At 40.5% G+C, this 24,550-nt stretch overlaps 1 protein-coding gene across 1 annotated transcript; it reads left to right on the top strand.

The window, feature by feature from the left end:
• The first annotated feature begins 3,977 nt into the window (after positions 1–3,977).
• On the top strand, positions 3,978–4,508 carry LOC123749816 (general transcription factor IIF subunit 2-like). Its single transcript, XM_045731939.2, has one exon. The coding sequence runs from the start codon at positions 3,978–3,980 to the stop codon at positions 4,506–4,508; it is 531 nt and encodes a 176-aa protein (XP_045587895.2).
• Positions 4,509–24,550: the final 20,042 nt, after the last annotated feature.

Here is a 24,550-nt window from a genome sequence, read left to right as displayed (position 1 = left end):
ACATCCTGATACTACAGGAGAGCTTGCTTCGAGCCGGATTAGAACCTAAAATCTCAGGCTATCGAGGCTTCTTCCTTCCATGGATCAATGGGCAATCCAGGGGATGTGCAATCTATGTAAAATGTGACCTGATCTCCAAATCCATAACCACCCCACCCAATTGTGGAGCAGGGATAGAGGTAATGGGAGTCACCATTGAGCTAAGACACGACAAACTTGAAGTGTTCAATGTGTACAGGTCTCCACAAGCCGAAATGGATCTCTCTGTGTTATTTGGACACGCGACAACAACAAACACAATCATTTGTGGAGATTTTAATGCCCATCATCGATTGGCACTGGGCTCGAACAAAACAAATGAAGCCGGCATACACATTACACATTTACTGGACCAGCTTCCAGAATTACAAATCCTAAACAAGAATGAACCTACCCACATCCAAGGAGGCAGATTAGACCTAACCTTCGTTTCAGCCTCCCTAAGAGATGCAGCAACATGGTCAGTTGAGTCCACACTCACAAGTGACCACTATGGGGTCCAAATTGATCTTCAGTTAGACCTACCCACCCCACCTCCGCCTCCATCTGAAGCCTGGAACTTTGCTTTAGCAAACTGGGACCGATTTCAAAACCTCATTTCAGAGTGGCAAAGAAACTATGATCTTCCCGAAGACAGGAAGACTTCCCTTTCCATCAGGCAGAACAAGAATTTGTCAAAGCGATTCAAAGTGCAGCCAACCACTCAATCCCACTGAAAAAACAGTCCACCGGACACCATAAAGATCATTGGTACTATTGCGAACGTGTCAAAGAACTCAACCATAGACTCAATAGAACAAGAAAGCTATACAAAAAACAGCCAAGTGACCGCAACAGGATCTTACTTTGTGAGGTGAAGGAACATGTACATCGAGAGACCAGACAAATAAAAGAACAAAAGTGGCTAGAATGGTGTTCACACCTGAATGAACACACCTCTCTCGGGGAGATGTGGCAGCAAATTCACTGGGCCAAAGGGAATAAAACACCTAAAGCTCCACACCCCAAAGATCCTCAACAGGAAGCCGAAGTACTGGCAACCAGGTTTGCAGAGAGAGCAGCCAGCAATCAACTTCCACCAGATGTATTAGCAGTACAGACCGGACTAGAGGAAGAAAGGTGGCACAGAATCCTTACAGCATGTGAAGAAGTCTCTGACACTAATGCCCCCTTCACACTGGATGAGCTCAATCGGGCTAAGAAAAACTCCAAGGATACATCCCCTGGAGCCGACAAAATAACCTATAAAATGATTAGAAACCTCGGCCCAGAGGGAGACGCTGCATACCTAAGGTTAATTAATTTAGCCTGGACTTCTCAAACTAGACCTTCTGCTTGGAATAGAGCAGACATAGTGCCGATCCCAAAACCCAAAGATCCAGCTAATCCCAGGCCCATCTCTCTCCAAAGCTGTGCAGCCAAGACGGCTGACAGAATGGCACTCAACAGACTGGAGTGGAAAATGCCTAAACTGCACCATGATATGTATGCCTATAGAAGAGGGGTTGGCACAGTGGAATGTATTACAACTCTGTTAGCCCACTTGAATGACAGACCAGGAATGCTGATATTCTTGGACCTCGAAAAAGCCTTTGAACTGGCTAGCGCCCCAGCTATTCTCTGCTGCCTCATTGACAAAGAGGTCAGAGGCAACCTGCTCTCCTGGACCAAAAACTGTCTCATAAACAGAGAAGCAAGAGTAAAACTTCATGGCACAGTCTCTGAGTACAAAAGACATGAAAATGGTACACCGCAAGGAGGTATTCTTAGCCCTCTTCTCTTCAACTGTTTAATGGAAAGAATAATGAGGTTGAAACTCCCACATCACTGCAGGCTGCTAAACTACGCGGACGACTTTGTCATCATCATAAAAGGAAGGGATGCAGCGCGCCTTGCACCCAAATGCTTAGACTGCATCAGTAAAGAGGCAAAACAGATTGGGATCAAACTCAACCCCTCAAAGTCAAAGGCCATGCCCATAAAAATAGCGAAGCCCAACATTCAACTCACAGTACAGGGTCAACCAATAGAATGGGTCGACACCTATCAGTATCTAGGAATCATCCTGGACACACAGATGAATTTTAATGCTGAGGTCACTTACTTGAGAGAGCGAACTGCGGCCCGGACGGCAATCCTCAGGTCGCTAACCTCCCTTTCTGGAGGAGCCAATCTGCAAGTCCTTCGCACATACTATGTACAGGCAGTCAGATCAGTGATCGATTATGCCGCACCTGCACTCACAAATCTATCACACCAACAGTGGAAAAAGCTTGAAGTTGCCCAAAACAATGCTATGAGAGCTGCACTGGGAGCCCCCATGTGGACCAGGCTTGAAACTCTTAGACTGGAGACGGGTTTGCCCTCTCTACAAGAAAGAATATCACAAAGGACAGCTACAATTATCAGTAAGATAATTATTTCTTCTGATCCAATCCCAGTACGGCAGGCCTTGGTGGTTGGACTAGGCCAAAACAATGGAAACTCTTGGGTTGCAAGAGCAGGAAAAGTCCTAAACAGACTACATTTAAAAAACATGATTCTTGATAGAGAGGGTGATCATCCACACCCAAATTACACTCCTTCCGCGCCGTGGGAAGAGCCTACTTTCAAAATAGTAATAGAAAGTCTCCCAATGAAAAAGGCTGCCTATGATCCGACAATCCTAAGGCGCATAATAGAAGAGCAAATGTATAGCATAGCAGTAGCAGGAGCCACCCACATCTTCACAGACGGATCGGTGGCCACAGAAAATGAGAGTGCTGGCGCTGCTCTTTGCACGACCAGCGTACAGGCATATTGGAGACTGGGAGGACTAGTATCATCAACCCAAACTGAGCTGTTTGCCATACAACAGGCATTCGCATATGTGATTGCACAAAACACTCAAAATGCAATCATACACACAGACTCAAAAGCTGCACTTCAAATACTAGGACAAAAACAGTGGAAAGATGGAAAGAAAGATGTGGAAATAATTACCACCACTTTGTATCTTGGTGCAGTCGCTAAAGGCAAAGGACTCAACATAACTTTAAACTGGATCCCATCCCATATTGGAATCCCATTAAATGAAAAAGCTGATGAAATTGCTAAATTGGCAACTCGTCATCCAGTGATACATAAAACAATTCAACCCAGCCTAGAGAACATAAAAAACATCATCACCAAAAAACTCTCACATCTCAACAAAGCCTACCTGCACCAGAGAATAGCTGAAGGTTCGCCATCTGCAACATGGTATCTTCAGGCTACCAAATTAGAAAGGTTAAATATCCCAAAAGGAATCCACAGGGAAATAGCAGTTAGGTTATATAGACTACGTCTAGGTTACAGATGCAACTGGGAGATTGGTGAATTCCGACAGAGAGAGTGCATCTTCTGCCAAACTGTCACAGAAAAGCCATTACTTCACTATCTACTGGAATGTGAAGCAACCAATGACCTTAGAAGAGCTTTAAGAGTTCCTGAATCATGCAGTGGCCACCTTGAAGCCATCAACACAGCCACTCTCCTGGTCAACAAAGGTGTCCAGCAGCTGGACACCCTCATAAAGACTGTGAAGCAGTATCCTCCCCCGCGATAACAGCTTGATGGTTAAAAGCAACCTCAAAATACTGAGAAAAAAAATTGTACCACTTACGGGCTATTCATATTCGTGCCCGTGCTAAATCTTTATCAATCAATCAATCATCATGAGCCAACAGTCTAAGATGGACTTGGATATTACGAATTGCAGCCGTGGGCTGTGGCTGGTCAAGGTACCTAAATATTTGGGGGACAAATGGGCAGACTGTGCTGGTCATGACGTTGGAAAGCTTAAGATTACCAAGGTGCCTGGTAAACCTCCGACAATAACCTTTAAATCTAGTGAACACACCTTGAAGGACGGGAAAATTCCTCGGGAGCACTAGGTAATTTCTCATAGTTTAAAAGAAATGACACTCGGAGTTCTTTCTGAACCAGATCTCGGCAGCAGCAGCTCGGATGCTGCAGTTTCCGAGACACAGCAATTGTCCTTTGAGGGACAAGTCATCCACAAACTAGAATGTCAGCCTGTAGTGGACGACTACTATATCAATCAGAAAAGTGAAGCTGTGAAGAAAGCTGCCCAGTCTCTTCATACAGTAAAGCTTACTGACAGACCCCTCAACGGCTATAAGCCTATTTCACACCATAAACATAATGTTCATTTAGAGCAGAAGAAGAAGGCAGGAGGCAAGACGATTCGTGATGATAAAGATAAGGTCACGGAGTTGTTGTTTGCTGCATTTGAAAAGCATCAGTATTACAATATTAAGGATCTCCACAAGATTACCCGACAACCAATCACATATCTAAAGGAGATCCTGAAAGACCTATGTAACTATAATGTTAAGAATCCTCACAAGAATATGTGGGAACTCAAGCCCGAGTACCGTCATTACAAGCTTGCCGAAAAGGCTGTGGAAAATTCAGTGTATGATTAGGTTCATACTAAACTTTGTTTCACTGTACAAAGGTAAAGAAAACGTGAAAGATCCAGGCAAATATTAGCCTCATACTCCAAGTCTGAGGTTATGATCTACCTTGCGGTGCTTGTGCCTCTATCCGCTGCCCTTTACTGCAAGCCACGGCCGCTGCTCTGTCCCGTCTTCCAGACTGTGCAGTATCAGGACGAGTGGCAGAATGTCACAGAGATCGTGGTGTTTCCCATCAACCAGATCCTCCTCAACACCGTGTTCCAAGTCAGTGATGTTCCCGTGACCTCCGTCACAGTCCAGACGGTGACGGCACCAGCCCTGCAGCTGGTAATGATTGAGGTGAAGGTGGTGGAGGTGACTAAGCCCCTGATGGTGATGAACGTCGACACTGTCACCACCATAGAAGCAGCATCGCCTTTAACTTACTTTTAGGACACCTTGAATATATCACAGATTCAATGTATCAATATCACGTGTTCATTGTATAGATATCATAAAAATAAATACTTATACAGAACTTCTTCTTGCTTAACCTATTTTAGATCAATGTTTTGACTAAGAATATAAGAATATTCATATTATCATAGCAATATGGAAGTTGTAGTGAAGGACCTGGTGACTCTAGTGGGAGCCCTGAGGACAGAGTTGGACTCTCTGCGGGAGGAGGTGCGTCAGCTTAAAAAACAACGAGAAGTAACGAAGGAGGAGACCAGCAGTAAAGGGACCTCGTCTTGGAGAGTTGCGAAAGACAGGGGCCTTAAGAAGACTTTGATAAAGCCGCCTTCAAACGCCATAGCAACTTCAAATTCATTTGACGTTTTGGAGGACGAGTGCTGTGGAGAGACTGTGGATCGCGCAAAAGGGAAAGCAACGAAGAGAAAGGAAGCGCAGGCCCCTCAGAAAGTAAAGGAAGTACCTAAGCAAACATTAGTTGTGGGAGATTCCCAGATAAGGTATTTGGATAGAACGTTTTGTGCTAGAGATAGGGGGAACAGGTTAAGGGTTTGCTATCCCGGAGCTGGCATTGGTGATATTATAAACAACATGAATGATATTATGGCTGGTAATGGGAACAATCCCATTATTTGCATTAGCGTGGGAGGAAATGATGTTGGTCGAGTCAGGAGTGAGGAACTGATTCTGAGGTATAAAACAGCCATAGAGTTAGTTAGGAGCAAGGGAGGAATCCCGATCATATGTGGCATTCTTCCAAGAAAGGGAGTGGGAAATGAATGGATATCGAGGGCACTTGGTGTCAATTGCCGGCTGGAAAGATATTGCAAATCAAATGCAATATCTTTCATAGACAACTGGGAACACTTCTATGGAAGAAATGAAATGTATGCTCGTGATGGGGTGCATCTATCGAGAGCTGGGGTTGTTGCTGTTGCGAACTCGCTAGAAGAAGTGGTTAGAGGTGTTTGTTTGGGTTTAAACTGTTAGTAGATAGAGGTATGGGAATTGATTTGGAGGAAGGAGGTAATAAAAGTATGTGTTTGTGGGAGAAAGGAATTGGCAAAACGATCAGGGAAAGAGAAGGTCCGCAAAATAACAATTCACTTAGGGTATATTACACTAACAGTAGAAGTCTAAGAAATAAAATTAACGAATTAAATGCTCTTGTCTGCACAGAAAAAATATATATTATTGCACTTACCGAAACGTGGATGAATGTAGAAAATAGAGAACTATTAGCTGAATATCAAATATATGGATTTAAACTATTTCACACAGATAGATATATTAGACGAGGAGGTGGAGTAGCCATATATGTTAGGGACAATTTGAAATGTAGTCTCAAAGAGGGAATCAAAACAGAGCCACACACAGAAACTATTTGGATTGAATTAAACGAAAAAGCTAATAATATTATAATAGGAGTAATATATAGGCCACCAAATTTAGACAGAATGGAAGCAAAGCATCTATGGGATGAAATATCTAGAGCATCTAGATCTAACAGTATTTATGTCATGGGTGACTTTAATTTTAGCGGAATAAACTGGTTGAACAAAACAGGGAATAGTGAAGCAGAAGATTTTCTAGAATTAATTGACGATTGCTTTCTTACGCAACACATTAAGGAACCAACACGGGAAAATAATATTTTAGATTTAGTGTTAACTAACAGGGAAACGCAAATTAATGACATCGAAATAGGGAGTGAGCTAGGGAGCAGTGATCACAAAGAAATCAGATTTAGCATAGAATGGAATAGACCAGTAGGAGAAAATTCTGTTAAAGTGCCAGATTTTCGAAAAGCTGATTTTAATAGCCTAAGAAATTTTTTGGGTCAAATTGATTGGAAAGGCTTGGGTATGGGGTGTGGGCCGGTCTTGGAGCGAGACATGAACCCAGCGATAGGTGACTTAAATGGGGATTTCGATGTGGATTCAATATATAACTTATTTAAGAATATTCTAAACAAAGCACAGGAACGTAGTATACCATACAAATTGAATAGATCGTATACTAATGACCCAAAGTGGATAACAAAGAATTTGAAGAACCTTATAGGTAAAAAGAGAGCTTGGTACAAAAGGATTAAAAATGGGGAGGTCACTTTAGAACAGGAATTCGTACAACTGGTTAGAAATGTTAAAAAAGAGATAAGGAAAGCAAAAAGAAACTATGAAGTTCGCATAGCAGGGCAAGCAAAGACAAATCCTAAAGGGTTTTTTCAGTTATATCGTACTAAGACTAGGGAAAGGATAGGTCCATTAAAAACTGAGACAGGTCAAATAACAGATAGTGATGAAGAGATGAGTAGTATTTTTAATAAATATTTTGTATCTATATTTACTAAAGAGGAACTTAACAATATGCCTTCAGCCGAACAAGTCTATGTGGGTGGGGACGAGGACAGGTTGACGAGTTTAGCAGTTACCAGGGAGGATGTTCTTAAACAAATAGTAAAACTCAAACCAAACAAATCCCCAGGGCCGGATGAAGTGTTTGCTAGGGTGCTTAAAGAATGCAAAGAGGAGCTTTGTGACCCACTGTCAACCATATTTAATAAATCAATAGAGTCAGGCAGAGTGCCAGAGTTTTGGAAAGTTGCTAATGTGATACCAGTTTTTAAGAAAGGAGATAGATCACTTGCGTCTAACTATCGACCAATTAGCCTAACGTCTATTGTGGGAAAGTTACTCGAATCTATAATAGCAAATAAAATTCGTCTTCATCTTGAAAAACATAAATTAATAATTGAGTCGCAACATGGTTTTATAAATGGCCGTTCATGTTTAACAAATTTGTTATCTTTTTATTCTAGCATTGTTGAGGCAGTTGATAGTGGTAAGGATTGCGATGTTGTATACCTTGACTTTAGCAAAGCTTTTGATACAGTGCCACATGAAAGACTGATTAAAAAAATAGTCTCATGGTATTGGGGGTGCTATATTAAGCTGGATTAGGGCATGGCTATACCAAAGGAAACAGAGAGTTAGTATAAATGGAATCAAGTCAGAGTGGGAAAATGTTGTAAGTGGAGTGCCTCAAGGCTCTGTCCTGGGACCTCTGTTGTTTATAATATATATAAATGATTTAGATTCAGGTTTGAGTAGCAACATTTGCAAATTTGCCGATGATACGAAAATCGGTAGGGAAATTAATTCGGAGGAGGACTCACTATCACTTCAAGTTGATCTAGATAGGGTTTTGAAATGGTCAAAGGATTGGCAGATGCAGTTTAATGCTGATAAATGTAAAGTTCTGAGGTTAGGTAATGATGATAGAGTTACAAGATACGAGCTAGATGGTGTTGTGATTGCGAAGTCGGATTGCGAAAGGGATCTGGGAGTTATGATTAGTAAGAATTTAAAACAAAAGGATCAATGCATAAATGTTCGTAATAAGGCAAATCGGACACTTGGATTTATTAATCGCAGCGTTAGTAACAAGACACCTGGTGTGGTTCTCAAGCTATATCTTGCTCTAGTTAGGCCCCATTTAGATTATGCAGTTCAGTTTTGGTCGCCATATTATAGAATGGATATAAATTCACTTGAACGTGTCCAGCGTAGGATGACTAAGTTAATTCCCCAAATTAGAAATCTTTCATATGAAGAAAGATTAACAAAGCTTAAGTTGCATTCACTGGAAAGGCGAAGAGTTAGGGGTGACATGATAGAGGTTTACAAGTGGATGAATGGACATAACCGGGGGGATATTAATAGGGTATTAAAAGTATCAACACAGGACAGAACACGAAACAATGGATATAAATTGGATAAGTTTAGATTTAGGAAAGACTTGGGTAAATACTGGTTCAGTAACAGGGTTGTTGATTTGTGGAACCAATTGCCGCGTAACATTGTGGAGGTGGGGTCCCTCGATTGTTTCAAGCACGGGTTGGACAAGTATATGAGTGGGATTGGGTGGTTATAGAATAGGAGCTGCCTCGTATGGGCCAATAGGCCTTCTGCAGTTACCTTTGTTCTTATGTTCTTATGTTCTTATAAGAAAAATGGAAAATCGCTGCTTACAGTGATCTGTTGACGAAATAAGGCAAATAGGACACTGGGATTTATTTATCAAAGCATTAGTAATAAAACACCTTGTGTTATTCTTCGGTTATATCCTGCTCTGGTTAGGCCCCATTTACATCATGCAGTTTAGTTTCGATTGCCGTGTTATATGTTGGGAATCCTGACACCCAAATTATTAACCCCTGTCACCACAACATAAATTGGTTGTGACCAGAAACTAATTTTACTAACCATTAATTTCAAGTAGGTGAATGTCAGAAGTTTTCTAGAAATCCATAACCGCGCAATTGCGTCAGTTACCACGTGCGATGACTGCTTTTTTTTAACAAATTATTTAACAGTTGTGATTACGAGTTCCAAAAGGCGAGGGAAGGGGAATAAAAAGCAAAAATGGTTTCAAACCTCAATACAGGTAAGGAAATAAATAAAAATTATCAATAAATATAATGCATAGTGTAGCTATGCACCTCTAAATTAATTAAGTGCGTCATTTTGTGTTTAAATCCATGGAAAATAGTGGTTTTAAATCCGCGGAGTTGACGCGCACATTAATATCCAACCATAAGACTAAGCACTCACGTAAATTTATCCATTAATTGTGTGGATTATTTTCGTGTTAGGGTAAATAACATATTAATAAATACTCATCAAATACCAGAGTTGAAGAGATTACCCCATACTAATTATATATACATCACTCAAAATAAGAGTCTTTTATATAAAACCAAACAAAATACATAGCACTATTCCATTACTACTCATTATTATGGTATATAAATTTTTGGCCAAACCTTAACTGTAGTTAGGACAATTTTAGGCAGGAGCCCAACTAAATGTTGCTCAATCTAGCCTAATCTATTGATTTGTGCTAAGCCACTAAGGATAGGAATCTCATTTAGTTAGCACTGTACTAAGGAATGTGCACTAGCCAACATTTAATATATTGTGCAGACCCAAAACAGGGTGGGAATTATTAATTACATGAATTGTGTTCAACATATTTACTCTTAAGTTATTTATATTGTGTTTAACCTACAATGTGCCACTGCTGCATCCAAATGTGAAAATGAAGCAGTATTGGGGAAATTTGACAAAAATCGGCGGGAAAATAGACACGGAAAATGAGTCACTATCCAATCAGGACGATCTAAATAGCGTTTTGAAATTGTAAAAAGATTGGCAGATGCAGTTTAATGGTGACATATGTATGGTTTTGAGGCACGGAAATGATGATAGAGTTCCATGATACAAGCTAGATGGTGTTGAGATTGCGAAAAGGATCTGGAAGTTATGATTGGTAAGAAAATAAAATTCATAAATGAATGCATAAATGCTCGTAATAAGGCAAATAGGACACTGGGATTTATTAATCGAAGCGTTAGTAACAAGACACCTGGTGTTGCTCTTCAGCTATATCTTGCGCTGGTTAGGCCCCATTAAGATTATGCGGCTTAGTTTTAGTACTATTGAATCGATATATATTCACTTAAATGTGCCCAACGCATGATGACAAAGTCAATTCCCAAAATTAGAAAACTGTCTTATGAAGAGAGATTAACAAAGTCTAAATTGCAGTCTATGGAAAGGGGAAGAGGTAGTGTGTGATAGAGGTGTACAAGTGGATGAATGATCATAACATAGGTGGGTATTAAAAGTATTAACACAAGACAGAACACGAAACAATGGGTATAAATTGGATAAGTTTAGATTTAGGAAAGATCTGGGTAAATACTGGTTCGGTAAGAGGGTTGTTGATTTATGAAAACCAATTACCACATAACGTGGTACATAAGAACAAAGGCAACTGCAGAAGGCCTGTTGGCCCATACGAGGCAGCTCCTATTTATAACCACCCTATCCCACTCATATACATGTCCAACCCATGCTTGAAACAATCGAGGGACCCCACCTCCACAATTTTTCGCGGCAATTGGTTCCACAAATCAACAACCCTTATACTGAACCAGTATTTACCCAAGTCTTTTCTAAATCTAAACTTATCCAATTTATACCCATTGTTTCGTGTTCTGTCTTGTGTTGATACTTTTAATACCCTATTAATATTCCCTTTGTTATGCCCATTCACCCACTTGTAAACCTCTATCATGTCACCCCTAACTCTTCGCCTTTCCAGTGAATGCAACTTAAGCTTTGTTAATCTTTCTTCATGTGAAAGATTTCTAATTTGGGGAATTATCTTAGTCATCCTACGCTGGACACGTTCAAGTGAATTTATATCCATTCTATAATATCGCGACCAAAACTGAACTGCATAATCTAAATGGAGCCTAACTAGAGCAAGATATAGCTTGAGAACCACACCAGGTGTCTTGTTACTAACGCTGCGATTAATAAATCCAAGTGTCCGATTTGCCTTATTACGAACATTTATGCATTGATCCTTTTGTTTTAAATTCTTACTAATCATAACTCCCAGATCCCTTTCACAATTCGACTTCGCAATCTCAACACCATCTAGCTCGTATCTTGTAACCCCTATCATCATTACCTAACCTCAGAACTTTACATTTATCAGCATTAAACTGCATCTGCCAATCCTTCGACCATTTCAAAACCCTATCTAGATCAACTTGAAGTGATAGTGAGTCCTCCTCCGAATTAATTTCCCTACCGATTTTCGTATCATCGGCAAATTTGCAAATGTTGCTACTCAAACCTGAATGTAAATCATTTATATATATTATAAACAACAAAGGTCCCAGGACAGAGCCCTGGTTGGACACTTGAACGTGTCCAACGTAGGATGACTAAGTTAATTCCTCAAATTAGAAATCTTTCATATGAAGAAAGATTCACAAAGCTTAAGTTGCATTCACTGGAAAGGCGAAGAGTTAGGGGTGACATGATAGAGGTTTACAAGTGGATGAATGGAAATAAAAGGGGGGATATTTATAGGGTATTAAAAATATCAACACAAGACAGAACACGAAACAATGGGTATAAATTGAATAAGTTTCGATTGAGGACAGACTTGGGTAAATACTGGTTCAGTAACAGGGTTGTTGATTTATGGAACCAATTGCCGCATAACGTGGTGGATGTGGGGTCCCTCGATTGTTTCAAGTGCGGGTTGGACAAGTATATGAGTGGGATTGGGTGGTTATAGACAGGAGCTGCCTCGTATGGGTCAATAGGCTTTCTGCAGTTCCTTTGTTCTTATGTTATAAATATGAGCTGCCTCATATGGGCCAATTGACCTTCTACAGCTACCTTTATTTTTTGTGTCTTATGATCCCTTTGTTTTGTGAGTACCTTGAGGGACCTGCGCTTCCTTCGTTGTCTTACTTTAAAAGTATCAACACATGGCAGAACATGAAACAATGGGTATAAATTGGATAAGTCTATATTTAGGAAAGACCTGGATAAATGTTGACCAGACCACATGCTAGAAGGTGACGGGACGACGACGTTTCGGTCCGTTCTGGACCATTCTCAAGTCGATTGTGAGTCGTCGTCCCTTCACCTTCTACTGTGTGGTCTGGTCAACATTCTTCTTCAACGTTGTTGTGACTCATCGCCTGCGACCTGGGTAAATATTGGTTCGGTAACAAGGTTGTTGATTTGTGGAACCAATTACTACGTAACATAATAGAAGTATGATTGTTTCAATCATAGGTAAGACTTGTTGATGTTTTCCTTGCTAAATTCAACGTATCCAACATCACTAACAACCGCATGTTGGCACTATCCACTGACACTATCAATCGTATGTGGATTTGTGGAACCAATTACCACATAACGAGGTGGAGATTGTGGTCCCTATATTGTTTCAAACGTGGGTTGGACATGTATATGAGTGCAATTGGGTGGTTATATATATAGAAGCTGACTCATATGGGCCAATAGGCCTTCTGCACTTACATATGAACATACATAAGAACATAATGCAACTGAAAACTCACACCCCAGAAGTGACTCGAACCCATACTCCCAAATAATAGTTCAAATAGCCTCGGCTATCACCTCATTTTGTCCGGTCGTGATGGTCAAGTGGATTAAGGCGTCTTGTACATACCAGTTGCGTTGCTCCTGGGAGTATGGGTTCGAGTCACTTCTGTGGTGTGAGTTTTCAGTTGCATATTGTCCTGGGGACCATTCAGGCTTGTTCGCATTTGTGTTCCTCACGTGTGCCCCAAACAATGAGGTGATTTGGTAAAATGCTATGCCCAAGATTACTATCCGAGTGCCGGCGGTGGGGTGGTTCAAATAGCCTCGGCTATCACCTCATTTTGTCCGGTCGTGATGGTCAAGTGGATTAAGGCGTCTTGTACATACCAGTTGCGTTGCTCCTGGGAGTATGGGTTCGAGTCACTTCTGGGGTGTGAGTTTTCAGTTGCATATTGTCCTGGGGACCTTTCAGGCTTGTTCGCATTTGTGTTCCTCACGTGTGCCCCAAAGAATGAGGTGATTTGGTAAAATGCTATGCCCAAGATTACTATCCGAGTTCCGGCAGTGGGGTGGTTCAAATAGCCTCGGCTATCACCTCATTTAAGAACATAAGAACATAAGAACAAAGGTAACTGCAGAAGGCCTATTGGCCCATACGAGGCAGCTCCTATTCTATAACCACCCAATCCCACTCATATACTTGTCCAACCCGTGCTTGAAACAATCGAGGGACCCCACCTCCACAATGTTACGCGGCAATTGGTTCCACAAATCAACAACCCTGTTACTGAACCAGTATTTACCCAAGTCTTTCCTAAATCTAAACTTATCCAATTTATATCCATTGTTTCGTGTTCTGTCCTGTGTTGATACTTTTAATACCCTATTAATATCCCCCCGGTTATGTCCATTCATCCACTTGTAAACCTCTATCATGTCACCCCTAACTCTTCGCCTTTCCAGTGAATGCAACTTAAGCTTTGTTAATCTTTCTTCATATGAAAGATTTCTAATTTGGGGAATTAACTTAGTCATCCTACGCTGGACACGTTCAAGTGAATTTATATCCATTCTATAATATGGCGACCAAAACTGAACTGCATAATCTAAATGGGGCCTAACTAGAGCAAGATATAGCTTGAGAACCACACCAGGTGTCTTGTTACTAACGCTGCGATTAATAAATCCAAGTGTCCGATTTGCCTTATTATGAACATTTATGCATTGATCCTTTTGTTTTAAATTCTTACTAATCATAACTCCCAGATCCCTTTCGCAATCCGACTTCGCAATCACAACACCATCTAGCTCGTATCTTGTAACTCTATCATCATTACCTAACCTCAGAACTTTACATTTATCAGCATTAAACTGCATCTGCCAATCCTTTGACCATTTCAAAACCCTATCTAGATCAACTTGAAGTGATAGTGAGTCCTCCTCCGAATTAATTTCCCTACCGATTTTCGTATCATCGGCAAATTTGCAAATGTTGCTACTCAAACCTGAATCTAAATCATTTATATATATTATAAACAACAGAGGTCCCAGGACAGAGCCTTGAGGCACTCCACTTACAACATTTTCCCACTCTGACTTGATTCCATTTATACTAACTCTCTGTTTCCTTTGGTATAGCCATGCCCTAATCCAGCTTAATATAGCACCCCCAATACCATGAGACTCTATTTTTTTAATCAGTCTTTCATGTGGCACTGTATCAAAAGCTTTGCTAAAGTCAAGGTATACAACATCGCAATCCTTACCACTATCAACTGCCTCAACAATGCTAGAATAAAAAGATAACAAATTTGTTAAACATGAACGGCCATTTATAAAACCATGTTGCGACTCAATTATTAATTTATGTTTTTCAAGATGAAGACGAATTTTATTTGCTATTATAGATTCGAGTAACTTTCCCACAATAGACGTTAGGCTAATTGGTCGATAGTTAGACGCAAGTGATCTATCTCCTTTCTTAAAAACTGGTATCACATTAGCAACTTTCCAAAACTCTGGCACTCTGCCTGACTCTATTGATTTATTAAATATGGTTGACAGTGGGTCACAAAGCTCCTCTTTGCATTCTTTAAGCACCCTAGCAAACACTTCATCCGGCCCTGGGGATTTGTTTGGTTTGAGTTTTACTATTTGTTTAAGAACATCCTCCCTGGTAACTGCTAAACTCGTCAACCTGTCCTCGTCCCCACCCACATAGACTTGTTCGGCTGAAGGCATATTGTTAAGTTCCTCTTTAGTAAATACAGATACAAAATATTTATTAAAAATACTACTCATCTCTTCATCACTATCTGTTATTTGACCTGTCTCAGTTTTTAATGGACCTATCCTTTCCCTAGTCTTAGTACGATATAACTGAAAAAACCCTTTAGGATTTGTCTTTGCTTGCCCTGCTATGCGAACTTCATAGTTTCTTTTTGCTTTCCTTATCTCTTTTTTAACATTTCTAACCAGTTGTACGTTTTGTCCGGTCGTGATGGTCAAGTGGATTAAGGCGTCTTGTACATACCAGTTGCATTGCTCCTGGGAGTATGGGTTCGAGTCACTTCTGGGGTGTGAGTTTTCAGTTGCATATTGTCCTGGGGACCATTCAGGCTTGTTCGCATTTGTGTTCCTCACGTGTGCCCCAAACAATGAGGTGATTTGGTAAAATGCTATGCCCAAGATTACTATCCGAGTGCCGGCGGTGGGGTGGTTCAAATAGCCTTGGCTATCACCTCATTTTGTCCGGTCGTGATGGTCAAGTGGATTAAGGCGTCTTGTACATACCAGTTGCGTTGCTCCTGGGAGTATGGGTTCGAGTCACTTCTGGGGTGTGAGTTTTCAGTTGCATATTGTCCTGGGGACCATTCAGGCTTGTTCGCAATTGTGTTCCTCACGTGTGCCCCAAAGAATGAGGTGATTTGGTAAAATGCTATGCCCAAGATTACTATCCGAGTGCCGGCGGTGGGGTGGTTCAAATAGCCTCGGCTGTCACCTCATTTTGTCCGGTCGTGATGGTCAAGTGGATTAAGGCGTCTTGTACATACCAGTTGCGTTGCTCCTGGGAGTATGGGTTCGAGTCACTTCTAGGGTGTGTTGGGGTTTTCAGTGTTCTTACTCTCTCTACTCGGTGAGCAACCTTAACTGTACTTTATCCTGGCAAGGTCGCCAATGTTGGGGTATTACTGTTCTTATCTCTCTACTCGGTGAGCAACAGTTATGCTCAAGGTCACTCACCATAGCCCAGCGGGTCTTCACTCTAATCCTTTCGGCGCCACTGCACGCCTGGAGAGTATCCCAGTCAATCTCAACCGGCCTTTAAACGAGAAGGAGTGTGAACACACTTCTTGTTTACTTAACTGTTGTGTGGCCCGCCCCAACAATAGGGCTTTACTATTAACCACAAGGTCGCCAACTGGTGTTTTCGGTGTCCAGTAACACCTCAGTGGACTGGTTGAATTAGTGGTAGCCTTGGCAAGGTCACACTCAAAAGATCAGTAATCAGGCAGGTACTTACTTTTATCACTCTTTGCTTTCCAGTATAATATAGCCACAAGATCAATGGAGGGGATGATACAAACACAAAGGTAGTTTTGTATTTTACTTAAAATGCATGAAAGATGTCACAAGGCCAAACAATAATAAATAAATCAACTGATCCTGGCTGTGGCCGGTAGTTCCCACGAATAGTATGCCCTCACTAAGTGGCAACACCTCCCCTCCTCGTCAAGTGTCAAGAACAGCTGATCGCCTGGCCCCGCGCGAAAGTTTATTGCTTGTTTTCTAGATTCACGCACGCTGTTTCTTTAAGTTCTCCAATATTACTAGAAACTCGCACACTCGATATTGGCACAAATAGCACGTATTACTTAGTTACACTATACTCGGGCTCAAACAGTCGTTTCTACAATCAATGCTACAATGTCTCACTGTAATGGTTTTACATTGCCCTTCATTCAACGATATATTATGGAATATTAACACTGGAGTTTTCAGTACTTTCTCTCGTGGGCGATAACGCAATAATTCACTGTACTCACAAATGATTAATCACTGCATGAACATAGACATATATAATGTATATAAATCAGACATCAATACATGGAAAATAAATAGTTACTGGGCACGTAGCCTAACTTCCAAATACTGGCATAATATTATATATAATTTATCACTATATGTTCACATCAAAATCTGAAAAAAAAAGATATACAAAACCAACCCATCCTCCGAATAAACAGTACGTTTTAATACTAAGTGTAATAAGTACATTTTCATACTTACGTATTTAGTACATAAATGCACTTACCGGGCTGTTCCAGTTACCGGCTGGCCTCCCTAGAATATTCTCCCCGAAACGAGGAATACGTTTTCTTTAATGTAACGGGTGTGCTGTTTTCTTTTCTTAATTTTTGTGGATACTCAATCAATTTTGCTTATACTTTTATACTCGGCCCAAATTTTGCCTTTATAATTTAAGGTATCATGAAAATTGGCCGCTTTTGAGGTAATTAAGCATAGCAGAAGCACAGTCACTGACATTCAAAGGAAAGAAGGAATGAGATAACTATTTATATTACGATTTAAATCCTTCTAATTTTTGCTCGTTCGTCAATGATAACTGATGCCAACGCACTGGCCAATAAACTGAATAATACTGGCCACTAAACAATAGATTGATTGATTGGTGATTGATGAAGATTAAGCCACCCAAAAGGTGGCACAGCCATGAATAGCCCGTAAGTGGATGCCCTCTCTGAGCCATTACCAGTATCAGTAGATGATACTGAAGATCTGTGGAGGTGCGATCGCACCCTCCCTGACGGGAGATGTCTCCCGTGACTAAACAATAAACTGAACCTATCATAAAGAAGAACGACGACCATTGACTGTCTAGTGCTCCAACAGAGTGTAACTGTAATTAACAATGCTCAAGTCCTGACCAACAGTCAAATATTAATCCATTAGCCACGAAGCAGAGCGTCTCCCAACATCAACTCTAGTGCAGGGTCCTGTTGAAAAAAAAATTCCGATTTTACATAGGTTTACCGTGACAGACACTAACAGTAGTAGCCTTGAAGAGGAAAGGAAATCGGCAGATTGTCGAAGGTTTGCCTGATATTTTCCAGCTATACAGTACTTTAAAAGAAAAGTTAACAGATGTTTGACTTTTATCCTTCTGTTTCCAACCATCCAATATTTACCAACCATCGGGATGAATACTTATATGACACAAACTAGACATATTAGTATGAAAAACAACTAACAATTCTCCAAATAGTAGGACGTGATTCAGTTTTCATGGATATATTCATTTTCGGGTGTTCGACTTCAGTTTGGAAATATGAAAAGGCACAGTTTGGTGCATTCAGATGATAAAGCTTTATAACATTAATTACAAATGGTATAAGAAAGAAGCGAATATTAGTTATATTTAGAGCCTATAACAGAAAATAATTTAAGTAAAACAGTTGATATAAAACGCTGTATATAATGAAAAGTTGTTAGTTTCATCGCAATGAATGTAAACATGTGATCATTCGTTCAAAAACAATAACACACGTGATCCTAGATTTTGCAGTCATCGGGAGAACAAATCCTTCATGCAAACTGCACCTACTATCAAGAAGAAGAAGATCCTAGATTTGGGCATGGTATGTAAAGTTTTCTCGGCATTTATGTAAATAATTCCTTCATATGTAATATTTTACTAATTGAAAAGAATGCAAATGTTTCTGTTACAACTGATATGAGTGGGGCTTCTATGGCGTACTGGTACTATTAAGGGGTATAGGTAGTTAGAAGACAAGAGTATCAAATATGGGAGAGCTAAAAGGCCCGGCCCCCAAAATAAACTATCCACAGTAGTAATAACTTGCTACAAGACCATATATGTTAGTCTAAGGGTTGATCACTGCGCTCCCACCTTGGAAGAAGAGATACTCTGTAATTCATGTACTTATTTATTAACCCCTTAACAACCCCCCATATACACTCACACCAATAACAATAATAATAATAACTTTACCACACTATCTTACGTTAAAAGCCTTGGTCCACGTAGGCAGGATACAAGGTTTACACTAATAACAAGCTAGGGTAAAGTACTACTGGATAAGCACTGAAGCTGGATGCAGCTTAGGGTAGTGAGACCATGTGGTACCCTAATACAAAACACAACACTTAGGGTAAACAAAACACTGGCAAATACTAACCCCAGGTCTCACCAATAGTTACTACCAGAGTAGGCACACTCACTAATGCCCCGTACTTAGTTTAAGGATACAGGAACTTCAGGTAAGGGAAATAAGTAAGAGGAGAAGGAAGGAGAGTAGGGATACAGCCACAGAGTAGGTCTTAACCGCACCACACCAGCCACAGAGAAGAACGAGCTAGCCACCAGCTGCCTCCCTCATCTCGTGGTGCCGGGAGGAGCCTAATTGATCGTGCAGCCAAGCACATTAAAGATCTTCCCCTATGCAACGTATTGTTACTTTATGAATGATTAGAAAGTATTAGTAAGCAAAGTTGGTGCCTATGTTATTATTTAATAATCAACCCCCAGTTCAGTCTTTAAATGCTCTTTGAGAAACAATAATAGTCTTACGTCTGGCAGGGAAGATACAAACAATTTCCATTCGAAATGCGCCAACTGTACTACTTAGGAAGTTTAATAGCTCAATTTTGACCTCTGGTTTCCACTGGAGAACCCAGGGTCGTAACACTCCTCCCCCCTTCAGAGAAAAAAAAATGTGACTACTAGAATAGTAGTCATATTTTTTTGTAAGAGTATACAGAGAACAAAAAGAAAAACATATGACAAAAACAAAAAATCAATCAAAAGCAATTTCTCTGCAAAAAAAAAAAAATATAAAGGAGTTCTCTGAAAGAAAAAAAAAACATACACAACAAAAATAAAAGAACAGGGAAGTAAATAAATTGGACACGGAATATTTAATGTCACAGGAGAACCTAAAAAAAATTAACTAAAGCATGACGGTTGGTAAATGGCTTTCTGTGGCTCAGATGAATGTTATTCAGGCAACCGGGACAGAGCGTCGGCTATCACGTTGAGTCTGCCCGGTAGGTGGGTAATGGAAAGATTGAAGTCCTGTAGGTACAACGCCCACCTGAGGATGCGTTTATTCTTACCCTTCATCTGAGTCAGGAAGACTAGTGGGTTATGGTCCGTGTACACTTCCACTATATTACCTGTGAGGTAAACTTCGAACTTTTTACATGTTAACACTAGCGCCAACGCCTCTTTTTCTACCACTGAATAATTGCGTTGCGCCTTGTCGAATTTCACAGAGTAATAATATACTGGGTGTTCCACCTGATCATCCCCAGTTTGCAACAACACTGCACCAGCACCCGAGTCAGACGCGTCAACATGAATTTTAAACGGTCGGTCGAACCTTGGACTAGCAAGCACTGGGGCGGAAGCTAAGATCAATTTCAAATTTTTAAATGCCTCTGCACATTCTGATGACCACTTAAATTTAACGGCTTTCCGCAACAAGTCTGTGAGAGGAGTGGCAACACTGGAAAAGTTCTGACAAAAACGTCGATAGTACGCACACATACCGATAAATCTTTGAACGTCCTTTTTAGACTTTAGTACTGGATACTCCAGAATGGCATTGATTTTATCTTGCCGAGGTAACACTTTTCCTTGGCCCACTTCATAACCGAGGTACGTCACTGTGCCTTGGCCAAAATGACACTTTTTAGCATTTAAGGTAAGATTTGCCCTTTTCAAGATGGCAAACAACTGGCGTAACCTAGCTATGTGGTCAGCCCAATTACTGTCAAACAGCACGATATCATCTAAATACGCCCGACAATTTGGCACCTTAGCGAGTAGAGAGTTCATGAGTCTCTGGAACGTGGCAGGGGCGTTACGCAAGCCGAACGGTAACACTTGATACTCAAAAACACCCTCGGGTGTCACTAACGCGGTGAGCTGTTTAGCACGTTCAGTGAGTGGGATTTGATAATACCCCCTCGAGAGGTCGAATTTCGAAACGTACTTGGCATTTCCCAACTCGTCGATGCAGTCCTCGAGGAGGGGCAGCGGATAGGCATCCACAATGGTCACCTTGTTGAGCTGCCGATAGTCGGTGCATAATCGCCAGGAGCCATCTGGTTTGGGGACCAAAAGGCAGGGCGAGCACCAAGAGCCCTGGCTCGGCCGGATGAGGCCGTGCTGGAGCAAGAAGTCGACCTCCTTCCGTACGATGGCCTTCTTAAGAACATAAGAACATAAGAACAAAGGTAACTGCAGAAGGCCTATTGGCCCATACGAGGCAGCTCCTATTCTATAACCACCCAATCCTACTCATATACTTGTCCAACCCGTGCTTGAAACAATCGAGGGACCCCACCTCTACAATGTTACGCGGCAATTGGTTCCACAAATCAACAACCCTGTTACTGAACCAGTATTTACCCAAGTCTTTCCTAAATCTAAACTTATCCAATTTATATCCATTGTTTCGTGTTCTGTCCTGTGTTGATACTTTTAATACCCTATTAATATCCCCCCGGTTATGTCCATTCATCCACTTGTAAACCTCTATCATGTCACCCCTAACTCTTCGCCTTTCCAGTGAATGCAACTTAAGCTTTGTTAATCTTTCTTCATATGAAAGATTTCTAATTTGGGGAATTAACTTAGTCATCCTACGCTGGACACGTTCAAGTGAATTTATATCCATTCTATAATATGGCGACCAAAACTGAACTGCATAATCTAAATGGGGCCTAACTAGAGCAAGATATAGCTTGAGAACCACACCAGGTGTCTTGTTACTAACGCGGCGATTAATAAATCCAAGTGTCCGATTTTCCTTATTACGAACATTTATGCATTGATCCTTTTGTTTTAAATTCTTACTAATCATAACTCCCAGATCCCTTTCGCAATCCGACTTCGCAATCACAACACCATCTAGCTCGTATCTTGTAACTCTATCATCATTACCTAACCTCAGAACTTTACATTTATCAGCATTAAACTGCATCTGCCAATCCTTTGACCATTTCAAAACCCTATCTAGATCAACTTGAAGTGATAGTGAGTCCTCCTCCGAATTAATTTCCCTACCGATTTTCGTATCATCGGCAAATTTGCAAATGTTGCTACTCAAACCTGAATCTAAATCATTTATATATATTATAAACAACAGAGGTCCCAGGACAGAGCCTTGAGGCACTCCACTTACAACATTTTCCCACTCTGACTTGATTCCATTTATACTAACTCTCTGTTTCCTTTGGTATAGCCATGCCCTAATCCAGCTTAATATAGCACCCCCAATACCATGAGACTCTATTTTTTTAATCAGTCTTTCATGTGGCACTGTATCAAAAGCTTTGCTAAAGTCAAGGTATACAACATCGCAATCCTTACCACTATCAACTGCCTCAACAATGCTAGAATAAAAAGATAACAAATTTGTTAAACATGAACGGCCATTTATAAAACCATGTTGCGACTCAATTATTAATTTATGTTTTTCAAGATGAAGACGAATTTTATTTGCTATTATAGATTCGAGTAACTTTCCCACAATAGACGTTAGGCTAATTGGTCGATAGTTAGACGCAAGTGATCTATCTCCTTTCTTAAAAACTGGTATCACATTAGCAACTTTCCAAAACTCTGGCACTCTGCCTGACTCTATTGATTTATTAAATATGGTTGACAGTGGGTCACAAAGCTCCTCTTTGCATTCTTTAAGCACCCTAGCAAACACTTCATCCGGCCCTGGGGATTTGTTTGGTTTGAGTTTTACTATTTGTTTAAGAACATCCTCCCTGGTAACTGCTAAACTCGTCAACCTATCCTCGTCCCCACCCACATAGACTTGTTCGGCTGAATGCATATTGTTAAGTTCCTCTTTAGTAAATACAGATACAAAATATTTATTAAAAATACTACTCATCTCTTCATCACTATCTGTTATTTGACCTGTCTCAGTTTTTAATGGACCTATCCTTTCCCTAGTCTTAGTACGATATAACTGAAAAAACCCTTTAGGATTTGTCTTTGCTTGCCATGCTATGCGAACTTCATAGTTTCTTTTTGCTTTCCTTATCTCTTTTTTAACATTTCTAACCAGTTGTACGAATTCCTGTTCTAAAGTGACCTCCCCATTTTTAATCCTTTTGTACCAAGCTCTCTTTTTACCTATAAGGTTCTTCAAATTCTTTGTTATCCACTTTGGGTCATTAGTATACGATCTATTCAATTTGTATGGTATACTCCGTTCCTGTGCTTTGTTTAGAATATTCTTAAATAAGTTATATATTGAATCCACATCGAAATCCCCATTTAAGTCACCTATCGCTGGGTTCATGTCTCGCTCCAAGACCGGCCCACACCCCATACCCAAGCCTTTCCAATCAATTTGACCCAAAAAATTTCTTAGGCTATTAAAATCAGCTTTTCGAAAATCTGGCACTTTAACAGAATTTTCTCCTACTGGTCTATTCCATTCTATGCTAAATCTGATTTCTTTGTGATCACTGCTCCCTAGCTCACTCCCTATTTTGATGTCATTAATTTGCGTTTCCCTGTTAGTTAACACTAAATCTAAAATATTATTTTCCCGTGTTGGTTCCTTAATGTGTTGCGTAAGAAAGCAATCGTCAATTAATTCTAGAAAATCTTCTGCTTCACTATTCCCTGTTTTGTTCAACCAGTTTATTCCGCTAAAATTAAAGTCACCCATGACATAAATACTGTTAGATCTAGATGCTCTAGATATTTCATCCCATAGATGCTTTGCTTCCATTCTGTCTAAATTTGGTGGCCTATATATTACTCCTATTATAATATTATTAGCTTTTTCGTTTAATTCAATCCAAATAGTTTCTGTGTGTGGCTCAGTTTTGATTCCCTCTTTGAGACTACATTTCAAATTGTCCCTAACATATATGGCTACTCCACCTCCTCGTCTAATATATCTATCTGTGTGAAATAGTTTAAATCCATATATTTGATATTCAGCTAATAGTTCTCTATTTTCTACATTCATCCACGTTTCGGTAAGTGCAATAATATCTATTTTTTCTGTGCAGACAAGAGCATTTAATTCGTTAATTTTATTTCTTAGACTTCTACTGTTAGTGTAATATACCCTAAGTGAATTGTTATTTTGCGGACCTTCTCTATGTCCCACATAGAGACTATGTGTTCTTTTCTGGACTCATCCGATAGGGTTGAAGGCGAATGGGAGTGTAGTCCGTCAACTCGACATCATGGCAGATGGCATCAGTCTGGGTCGGGACCTCCCCGAACAGACTGGAGAATTCATCAACCAACGACTGCACCTCTTCACGTTGGGCCATCTGCAAATGGGACAGTTCCTCCACAGCATTCACAGAACTAGAATTATTGAAAATGAGATTAGTTGGGTCCCCAGAACAATCATCCCCTCTCTCACTGGAAATGGAAACATTGGTTAGTGCAATGGGCCTGGGGCCCTGGAACTTCTTCAGTCGATTTACATGTATGAGCATTACCTGGTTACGTTTGTCAGAGTGCCTCACTTTGTACGTGAGGTCCCCAGTCTTTTTTGTCACTATGAAGGGGCCTTCGTACTTGTGGGACATAGTGTTCCCTAGTCGAGGCTT

The sequence above is a fragment of the Procambarus clarkii genome, chromosome 72 (genome assembly GCF_040958095.1).
Source record: "Procambarus clarkii isolate CNS0578487 chromosome 72, FALCON_Pclarkii_2.0, whole genome shotgun sequence".
Classification (NCBI taxonomy): domain Eukaryota; kingdom Metazoa; phylum Arthropoda; class Malacostraca; order Decapoda; family Cambaridae; genus Procambarus; species Procambarus clarkii.
This window is presented reverse-complemented; position numbering and strand designations above follow the sequence as displayed.

Bases quoted from the DNA above. Each gene is read 5' to 3' on its own strand.
- LOC123749816 (XM_045731939.2), top strand. From the start codon at position 3,978: ATGACACTCGGAGTTCTTTCTGAACCAGATCTCGGCAGCAGCAGCTCG.